Below are 10520 nucleotides of genomic sequence, written 5' to 3' on the forward strand. Positions count from 1 at the left end.
ATATTGGCTATATAATGAAAAAAAAAAAAAACAAAACAAAATGAGTAAAAAGATTTAAAAGTCCAAATAGTAGATGGTATTGTAATACTCGTATGTCTAAAGCAGTTCATATATGGATCATTATTATTGCTTGAAACGATCCATTTAAACACTAAAGATAATTCTTCCAAATAATTGTTTGAAAGCTAAAGAGCGGACAAAAGATGACTACAGAAAACATTTTGCCCTCTCTCATTTTTCTCCTGCCAGAATTGAGTAGTGTGGGACAAGATGATAACAGGTTTGCTGCACTTCTTGACACATGGCCTTCTTTATGACCCTGTCTGGTGTGACTGGTTTTTGTACTTTAGAGTTTAAATTAATATTTTTTTCTTCATAAAGCTTAGTCATCCAATAGTTCAGAATATCATTAAGTAAATAGGATTAGATACAGGAAAAAACACATTTTAGCAAATATTTTCCAAATTCCCTTTTTCTAAAGCCACAAAGTGCACTTTCATTTATTTTCCCTCTGTTTCTTTATCAGTCTTTGAGATACAGCAACCCAATTTATATAGTTTGTAAAGCTTAGATGACTCAAATCATCATTGGTGAGTCTGCTTGTGAACATTTGGCATGCCAAAGAGAATGAGGGCTAGGCTTTTCCTTATCCTGTAGACATGCTCATTATTCCAGCACAGATTGCTGATATAGTGTAATGATCAGTGCCTCCCTCATAGGATTTCTTATCAATGCTGAAAAAACAACAGTATTGGCACTTTTGAGTGTGCACTGGGTGTGTCCTCAAATATCTGGTTTTTATGACAATGTATATTTTTGAAAGTCCTATAGGACTGTCTATTTCCGTCATGCAGCCTAGTGGAAAAACGCAGAGGTTAGTAAAAGAAGAAGGAGCTCAAAAAGATGAAAAGATTAGAAGAGAAAAAAGGAAAATGAGTGGAAGCATGCAGGAAAGAAATAAGGTTCTGGCTAAGAGGGATAGAGGAAGAGGTAAGATAGCTGATAAAGAAGAAATGCAGATAAAAATGGAGGTCAGAAAATAGAATATTAAGCTCAGCAAAGAGAATAAATGAACAAAGAGAAAAAGAGAACAGGCAAATGTGAAAAGAGAAAATGCAAACTAAGGATGAAGAAATGCAGAGTCAAAAGCTGAGCAAGAACTGGTTGCAATAATATTGATATCAGAGCTTTGTTTGTTACTTCTACACGTTGTTTCTTTCTCCATGTAAACTCTGAAAGATGTTACATTTCAAAATAAAGAGCATTGTTTTGTTAGCTGGTTACTCATGCATATGTGACTAAGAAATCAGTCTATAAAAATAATTTATGCATAAGAAAAAAAATAAATACAGATTTTTTTTAATGTAACTTGCCAACTCTTAACCTACCTGAAATCTGCCACCTTTCAATTTCATTAAAAGTTTAAAGCTGGAGAAATGCCCCATAAGGAGAAATACAGAGTAGTTTAGACCACTTTGTTTCTAAAAAAGATTAAGACGTGAATTGATTAGAGTGTCTAAGTACCTTCACAGGGACAAAATATCATCCACTTAAGGACTCTTTCATATATCAGGAATGATCATAACAAGGGTTTCTAAAAGCTGAAGTCAGATGAATTCAGATTAGAAAAAGGCTCAAGTTTTTAGCAGTGACCAGATTATCAATGAAAGTGATACATTCTCATGCTCTTGATATCCTGAAATGGCAAGTGGCTGCCTTTTTATGTAATTTTTCACATGAATAAAACTGATTTGGAAAAAAAAAGAAATTCTCCAAGAAAACTATGGTCTAAATTGGTATGCTCTAAATTAGTGGAGCCAATCAAAATATGAAATGACCCACCTTAATATTATATCAGGATACACAGAGATACTAAAGATACAATACGTTAGTTCTTAGAACCAGCTTATAATAAGACATGCATAGCAATTTAGCCAGCTACATAAGGACAAAGAAATTATCAACATTATCTATGAGTGTAAATAAAGTCACAAGTGTAAATACTTCTTACATGTTTAGGTTGCCTAGAATTTGCATGCTGAAGGTTTTTAAATTGGAGAAGGGCTGGCTGGCAAAAAGGCACAAAATCATGTTGAATTTTTTATTACACTGTATCTATTTAGTGATAATGAAATGAAAATCTACCATAATGCATACATATATGGAGTTAAATTAAGATTGCTGAGAGTGTTTTAATTTGAATCTACTGTCATTTTCATGATTAAAGTGTTATCTAAAACATTAATATATCTTTTTGCATATGTTGCATCTCTCACTGTGCAGAAGTGCTAGGCATCAGGATTGCTGCGATTATAAGTAAGATGCACACTGATTTAGTTGTCAAAGTGCAAATATCTTTTATCTTCTTTCTGCTTACATGAAACCGTTGTCCAGTTAGCAAATAGATTCCTTTGTAATCTGGTAGTATGTTCAAAGAAAAGAAGTCAATATTCCCATTTGTGGCTAATGAATGTAGCAAATGTTAGAAGGAAAAAAATACGTAGTTCCTCATCTGCTCTCTTACAAATGCTTTTTTCTTTTTTTTTTTTTTTCCCCTTTAAAAAAAATTTCAGGTACTGGAGGTACAGTGAAGAAATGAGATCCATGGACCCTGGTTATCCCAAACCAATCACAATTTGGAAAGGTATCCCCGAATCTCCTCAGGGAGCCTTTGTCCACAAAGAAAATGGTATGCAAACACATTCCTGTTTTAATGATTTACTAACACCCTTTATGTAAGATAGAGTAGTACAGGGGTGATTGACTATTCAGGTTAAGTAGCAAAGGAATTCTTGATTTATGAACAGAATATTTCCTGCGATAGAACTTGCTGTTGTGAAAAAGACTGTTGGTTTGCATGTACTGTTTAACACAATGGACAAAAGCCTTTCAAATTTAGTATCATAAACCTTGATTTCCATTCTTTTTTTTCCTGTGTCTTAATTCACTTTTTTTTCTTTGCTGAATTATAGCACATAATAGTTTATATCTTAAAACAAGCTTCCTAAACACAGTATAACTCTATTTGAATTGTCAAGGTGTTGTCTGTTTAAACAGCTTAGAAGGTATTACTTTCATTCTGAACAACTAGAAAAGAGAAGAAAAATCTTTAGCTAAGCATAAATATCCCTAGGAATCCATGTAAATCAAAGATGTCATAAGCCCATGATGCAAAAATGCAGATCACAGCAATGTTAGTATGAAGTGCTATTACCTGTATTAAGATGCATCATCACATACAGAAACCTAGAATCTCAGCTGCCCATGCATCCAAATGAATGAGAGTAGCCCAAATCTCCTCTATCTTACGAGAATTCAGTGCTACCCAGGAGCTGCTGGCAGGCTGCCAACAGAGCCCTCAGTTGCACAGAGTTTAGATCCCTTTGACAGGAATAAAAATATGCATTTGTCGTCACTTATCATTGTTGGAGAATTGTCGTATGACATTTGTGATTTATTTATTAGTATGTTCTGAGTTTATTTTGTTTGCCTCACAGACAGCACATGTATATATTGCCATATTATTTCAATTTCCTTTTATTAAGCAGATAAAAAGATTTCTTTCCTTGTATAAACCATTTCAGTCTCCTGTTTCAACCTCTAATTTGATTAAGTAATTTACCATGGAAATGTTAGGGGTTTTCTTCAAAAATATATTTAATTGCTTCCTTGCTTTGTCTCCGTTTTATCCAGAAGCAGAAACTCTCCCTGGGTTCTGGGCTTTTGGCTAGACTGGATTTTTTTTGTGTTGTTTTTATTTGTTTTGTTTTGGTTTTAACTGGAAAGTAGGTCAGTCAAGATGATATTCTGCATATATCACACTCAATAACTAACTGTAAATACACATATATGTAGAAATGGGCACAAACATTATGTATGAACAGAAAAACATAATGGATATAACCTCTGCATTCTTCCTTTCATTACTTTTTAAGCACATTTTTAAAGATCTACATCCAAAAGGAATTTAGCATATATATATATATATGTATGTATGTATGGGTTTGCGGTTTTTTTCCTTACCTTGATTGCATTCCCCATAATAAGTTTTCTGTACTGAGCTCAGGTACATGTGTCTTTCATTACAAATGAAAATCATCTTACTGTAAGACTCAGACCAGTGGGTCTGAAAGTACTGCAGAGGCAGAGCACTCATTCCTAAGGCAGGAAAGACTCTTGGTTAAATCAAAGCCACTTCTCTTTTTTACCCCAGCGGCTTTAATAGTCTGTCTGACTCTTTGAATGAGGAGGGTGGTAAAACATGACATGAGAGGAGTGGAAGGGAAAGAGGGCATTCTTGGACTTCTCAGAAAGCCTAAAAGGGCTCCAGGGCAGAAAGAGGGACTAAAAATGACACCATAAAGTTCCCAAGAAGGCCTCTAAGACATTTTGCTGAAATCAAGAAAATAGATGTCTTAAGAAACAGTTCACAACTCCACTGTTGTTTGTATGAGGAGAGAAAGAAACAAAAGCAGATGCAAATAAGTACTACAGCTTAGTTGGAAAGAAGTTGATTACATTTTGCCTGAAATTCTTTTCCTTTCTTTGGGCAGAAGCAGAGTTGGCAAAGAAGTTTTACTATATAACTTCATAAGGGAACATCTGAAAGCATGTCTTACAGTTTATCCATTTTGTTTTAAAGAACACTTTTTTCTTTCCCTTGTCTTTCTATTGTGTAAACCATGCAAATGAACACCTGCAATAAGTCTGATCATAAAGGGGTTTCCTTCACTGTCCACAAAAATTTTGGGTAATCTTGCAGTAAGAGGCTTAGGAAAGATGAGAAAAAACAATTTCCTACTGTAGTCAGCATCCCGACTCAGTGTTCTAGAAGCTTGTAAGGTATAGGTAACATCTTTGAAACTCTCTCTGCTACTTCCCATGTTGTGATTTGGTTTCTAACGCTGTGGTAGAAACTCTTAGGAGGAGGTGAAGAAGAAATTTCATTTCTGTTGCTCTACAGAATCTGAGATCACACAAAGTTCTCCAGATTGGAGAAATCTTTCTTTCTGCCTTGGGAGCAGCATAGAAAAATCTCACCTCCCAGCTAGAAATTCTGCTAAAGTGGATGGTGGGGCAATTTTTAGAGAGAAGAAAGAGAAAAGGTAGTCTACTTTATTAGCCCATTGAGCTTTTTTTGCCTTGTGCTTACTACCACTCCTAATTTGAGTTTCTATTTGACACATTAGTGACTGCTAAGCCCTTCCATGTTATTTGGGTCAGGCATTGCTCTCACTACTCTCAGCGACTAGCACCTAGAAAATTGTAAGGAGCAGCTTCCAAAACAGGCTCAACAAATCAAGCAGATTAGATGAAATCACTTTCAACAACTGTGTGAAGTCACTTGTTCTGCCATGAGAAGCAGTAAAACTACTCAGTTTCTTAGAACTACCCTTCTCTGCTGGTAACTTCCTTCCTTCAGCTGTTACTGGCTGTTATCCTGGTTTCTGGCTCAGCAAAATGACAGAAAAGTTCAAACTACCTTCAGAGTTTTACAGTGGAAAATATGCTCTGATTGAAGAATATTTACTGGATCTATAGGGGTTGGTGATTCCTTTGCTGCTTTGATTTCAACAGTTTTAATTTGATATTTCAATGTATAATGACAATTAATACTAACTAATGTCAGTGTTCTGACTTATATGTACCCCTGATGTATACATATATGCATTATGTATATATGTAAGAATATAGATTTAGAGATGTCATATCTGTATATGGCCTCTAAATATGTATTAGAATATTGATAGAGATATTAGAGAGGGAATTAGAAAGGCAAAAGCCCAGCTAGAGCTCAATCTGGCCACGGTCGTAAGGGATAACAAAAAATGTTTTTACACATATATTAACAACAAAAAGAGAGCCAAGGAGAATCTCCATCCTTTAATGGATGTGGGAGGGAACATTGTCACCAATGATGAGGAAAAGGCTGAGGTACTTAATGCCTTCTTTGACGCAGTCTTTAATAGCCAGACTAGGTATCCTCAGGGAATGTAGCTCCCTGAGCTGGAAGACAAGGATGGAGAGCAAAACAAACTCCCCATAATCCAGGAGGAAGCAGTTAACGACCTGCTATGCCACCTGGACACTCACAAGTCTATGGGACCTGGTGGCATCCACCCAAGGGTACAGAGGGAGCTGGCGGAGGAGCTTGCCAAGCCACTCTCCATCATTTATCAACAGTCCTGGTTAACAGGGGAGGTCCCAGATGACTGGAGGCTTGCCAACGTGACGCCCATCTACAAGAAGGGCTGGAAGGAGGATCCAGGGAACTACAGGCCTGTCAGCCTGACCTCGGAAGATTATGGAGAGGTTCATCTTGATGGTGCTCACAGGGCAAACGCAGGACAACCGAGGGATCAGGCCGAGCCAGCACGGGTTCATGAAAGGCAGGTCCTGCTTGACCAACCTGATTTCCTTCTATGACCAGGTGACCTGCCTAGTGGATGAGGCAAAGGCTGTGGATGTTGTCTGCCTGGACTTCAGTAAAGCCTTTGACACTGTTCCCCACAGTATTCTCCTGGAGAAGCTGGCGACTCGTGGCTCAGACAGGTGCACTCTTTGCTGGGTAAAAAACTGGCTGGACGGCCGAGCCCAGAGAGTTGTGCTGAATGGAGTGAAATCCAGTTGGTGGCCGGTCACAAGCGGAGTCCCCCAGGGCTCAGTTTTGGGACCGGTCTTGTTTAATATATTTATTGATGATCTAGATGAGTGGTTTGAGTGCTCCCTTAGCAAGTTTGCAGACAACATCAAGTTGGGCGGGAATGTTGATCTGCTTGAGGGTAGGAAGGCTCTGCAGAGGGATCTGGACAGGCTGGATCGATGAGCCGAGGCCAATTGTATGAGGTTCAACAAGGCCAAGTGTCGGGTCCTGCACTTGGGTCACAACAACCCCGTGCAATGCTACAGGCTTGGGGACGAGTGGCTGGAAAGCTGCCCGGCAGAAAAGGACCTGGGGGTGTTGATTGACAGCCGGCTGAATAGGAGCCAGCAGTGTGCCCAGGTGGCCAAGAAGGCCAACGGCATCCTGGCCTGTATCAGAAACAGTGTGGCCAGCAGGAGCAGGGAAGCGTTCGTACCCCTGTACTCGGCGCTGGTGAGGCCGCACCTCGAATACAGTTTTGGTCCCCTCACTACAAGAAGGACATTGAGGTGCTGGAGCGTGTCCAGAGAAGGGCAACGAAGCTGGTGAGGGGTCTGGAGCACAAGTCTTATGAGGAGCGGCTGAGGGAGCTGGGGTTGTTCAGTCTGGAGAAGAGGAGGCTGAGGGGAGACCTCATTGCTCTCTACAATTACCTGGAAGGAGGTTGCAGAGACGTGGGTGCTGGTCTCTTCTCCCAAGTGACAAGTGATAGGACAAGAGGAAATGGCCTCAAGTTGCACCAGGGGAGGTTTAGATTGGATATTAGGAAAAATGTCTTTACTGAGAGAGTGGTGAAGCATTGGAACAGGCTGCCCAGGGAAATGGTGGAGTCACCATCACTGGAGGCATTCAAGGAACATGTGGACGTGGCATTGTGGGACATGGTTTAGTGGGCATGGTGGTGTTGGCTGATGGTTGGACTTAATGATCTTACAGGTCTTTTCCAACCATAGTGATTTTGTGATTCTGTGAATATATCAAATTTCCACACTTGAAATATTTATCCAGACCCGGTATGTACAGTGCTTTCTTACGTACACATTGTTACATGAAATGCAAAGATAGGGTAACCTGTGCCTCAAAATTCTGAAATTTTGCATTTCATAATATTTTTCATTTAAACTACAGATTGCTTTAAGGAACTTTATATCGACTAAAATTTTAAAACTTCATCGTATTGAAAGAATTACAGTGTTCTTCTTTGTTTTATTCCAATTAGAATAGAAGGCATTTTGCAAACAAGCCTCCTAACTACTATTTTGGTATAGCTCAGTGCTTTTCTTTTCTTTTTTCTTTTTAACCAGTATTATACCTTTCTATAGATACGCTAACACATTCTCAGATAATAAAACTGAAAGGGATTAAGGAAAGGAAAACAGTACCTTTTCAGTGGCTAGGAAGGCCATTAAAATTACATAAATAGCTGATGTAGAAGAATGTTCAAATAGTCTAAATATTCTGAAAAGCGTCAGTAGATGATGATTTTTTTACAGTTTGAGCTGCAAAATATACTATCAAGTAATTTTTTTTTACAGTTGAAATAAACTAACTGCTCTTTGAATAGGTAATTACTAATATTATCTCCAGATAGCCAGTTGCAAATCTTTTCAGGAAGCATTGTTAAAATGACAAATAGTGCCCAATCTGTCTTAGTATTCTTAGTGGCCTTTAATACTGCAGGAAATAAGCTGAGGTCTATGAAGTGAAGATAAGGAAAAATCCAGCTGTTTGTATTCCGTTCATATACAGTAGGAGGAAGTTCACCCATCCTGAAGGTTTGTTTCTTGCCAGATCAATGCCATTTTTCAGCTAGGATAATAAAGTAATGTAGATTTTTGGCAAGGAGTCAAGTTTTTGGTTTTTTTTCCATTTAGGCATGTTTAGTAATAACATTGGATTGTGCCTGAATGATCAAATACCACCTCTTTGCAGAAAACTTGAAACTGATTACACCTGTTTTCTCTTGGCAAAGCTGCTGTTATTTCATCCAGTTTCCTTCTTCTGAAGTACAGCAGTAGGTTATGTGACTTTAAAGAGTGTCAGTTTTCATTTCTGCCTAGCATAGCATTGCAATTTGTTTCAGTAGACTTCCCATCTTGAAGAGGTTGCGATGCTTTAAAGTCCTGGCCCTGAGGACTCTAACTCAGGTTGGGTTTTCAGTGAATGAACAAATCAGCTGGACCCTGGTCTATCAAAGATCATATTCTCTGGAATTCCTTTATTTTTTTGTAGTAATGGAAGAAAATAAAATCCCAGTTTATTGAATTAAAAAACCCCACCCAATATTAGATTTTCTAGAGACAGTAAAGAAACAAAATTTGAAAAGAAAATTTGAAAGACCTATAACTGATGTCTATTCCTTACACTTTTTTAATTACAAAATAATTTGATACCAATAGTTTTGGTCATGGTGTGTTGATGACATGATTTGATCCAATATGACCATAAATAATTGCAATTTTCTTCCTCAGGCTTCACATATTTCTACAAAGGAAAAGAGTACTGGAAATTCAATAACCAGATGCTCAGGGTGGAACCTGGCTATCCCAGATCCATCCTCAAGGATTTTATGGGTTGTGATGGACCAACAGACCGAGATAAAGACCGACACAGCCCTCAAGATGACGTTGATATTGTCATCAAACTGGACAACACAGCCAGCACTGTGAAAGCCATAGCCATCGTCATTCCCTGCATCCTGGCCTTGTGCCTCCTTGTCTTGGTTTACACTGTGTTCCAGTTCAAAAGGAAAGGAACACCCCGCCACATACTGTACTGCAAACGCTCTATGCAAGAGTGGGTGTGATGTAGGGTTTTGGTTTTTTTCTTTCCCTCCCAGGAGTTTGTGGTAACTTGAGATTCAACACAAGAGCTGTTATGCAGTTTCCTAGCTAGGAGCGGGCATCTGTCAGTCTGAAACAAAGCTGATCTTTAAAACCCAGGGGGTTGCCTGTCCTGCGCATGAGTGGCGATTCGCTCAGCTGGGAAGCTTCCATGATACACAGTATCTGCTGTTTCTTCAGTCCTTTGTCTTTCTTTGTCATTCGATTCTAGGCCTTTCCTCTGCACGCTTAATGCCCTATAAACTATCAGGATTAACTAACAAAGAGGAAAACAGAAAAAATCTCCAATGTTTCTACATTTTTCCTTTAAGGCCTGTTCCCCTTTTAAAGATTTTTTGCTGAAAGTAAATTTTTTTAGAAAAACACAACAACCCACAATGGAACTTTCAGGAAAGTGAGAAGACCCAAAACAGCTTTGTCTCCAAAGAGGATTGCTTTCTGTCTGCTATGGATAAAGTCCTATACTCCTGCTTCCAGTTTTGTCAGGTGGGAGACTCGGATGACATGCAGGACTTCAGACTGTTCGGACAGCCATTTTCCAACAAACAAGGGGCCAAAATATCTGCAATATAGTAACAGCCTTAATAATACATTCATTTTGTGTTTTTTACAGCTGCTCTGGGCTACATCCTCAATGTTTTAAACTCATTTATATTCATTACTATATTCAAGCAGAACCTTTTTATTGGTTTTTTTAGTTTTGGTTGGTTTTCCTGCATAATCTTTCCCAAGCTGAACCAAGCCAACTGCCCCAGACCTTTCATAGGTCTGTCAGGAGCACTCATTCCAAAGTATGGTAAAAAGCAGTGTGTCTCTGACGTGGATTTCAATGAACTAAAGCAACAGTCATGCTATAGAGAAGCTTGACACTGGTATTACATTGGTGGTGTAACCCTTTGAGAACTATTGCATCCGTTTTCAGAGTCTGGTGGATGTTAATCTTGGTTATCATTGAATTATAGGATTGTGTTTGGGTAATACAGGTTTTAAAAGAAAATCAGTTTTTCAAAACAGATTTCCTGTGACTGCAAGTG

The 10520-nt window shown here is 38.5% G+C and overlaps 1 protein-coding gene across 1 annotated transcript in view; it reads left to right on the forward strand.

Moving 5' to 3' along the window:
* MMP16 (matrix metallopeptidase 16) overlaps nucleotides 1-9449 on the forward strand; it is a 183252-nt gene extending 173803 nt beyond the window's left edge. Inside the window, exons 9-10 of the mRNA XM_059815306.1 lie at nucleotides 2574-2689; nucleotides 9115-9449. Coding sequence (XP_059671289.1) covers nucleotides 2574-2689; nucleotides 9115-9449 — 451 coding nt within the window. The remainder of the gene's footprint in view (nucleotides 1-2573; nucleotides 2690-9114) is intronic.
* The last annotated feature ends 1071 nt before the right edge of the window (nucleotides 9450-10520 follow it).

Source organism: Gavia stellata, chromosome 3 (assembly GCF_030936135.1).
Source record: "Gavia stellata isolate bGavSte3 chromosome 3, bGavSte3.hap2, whole genome shotgun sequence".
NCBI lineage: Eukaryota > Metazoa > Chordata > Aves > Gaviiformes > Gaviidae > Gavia > Gavia stellata.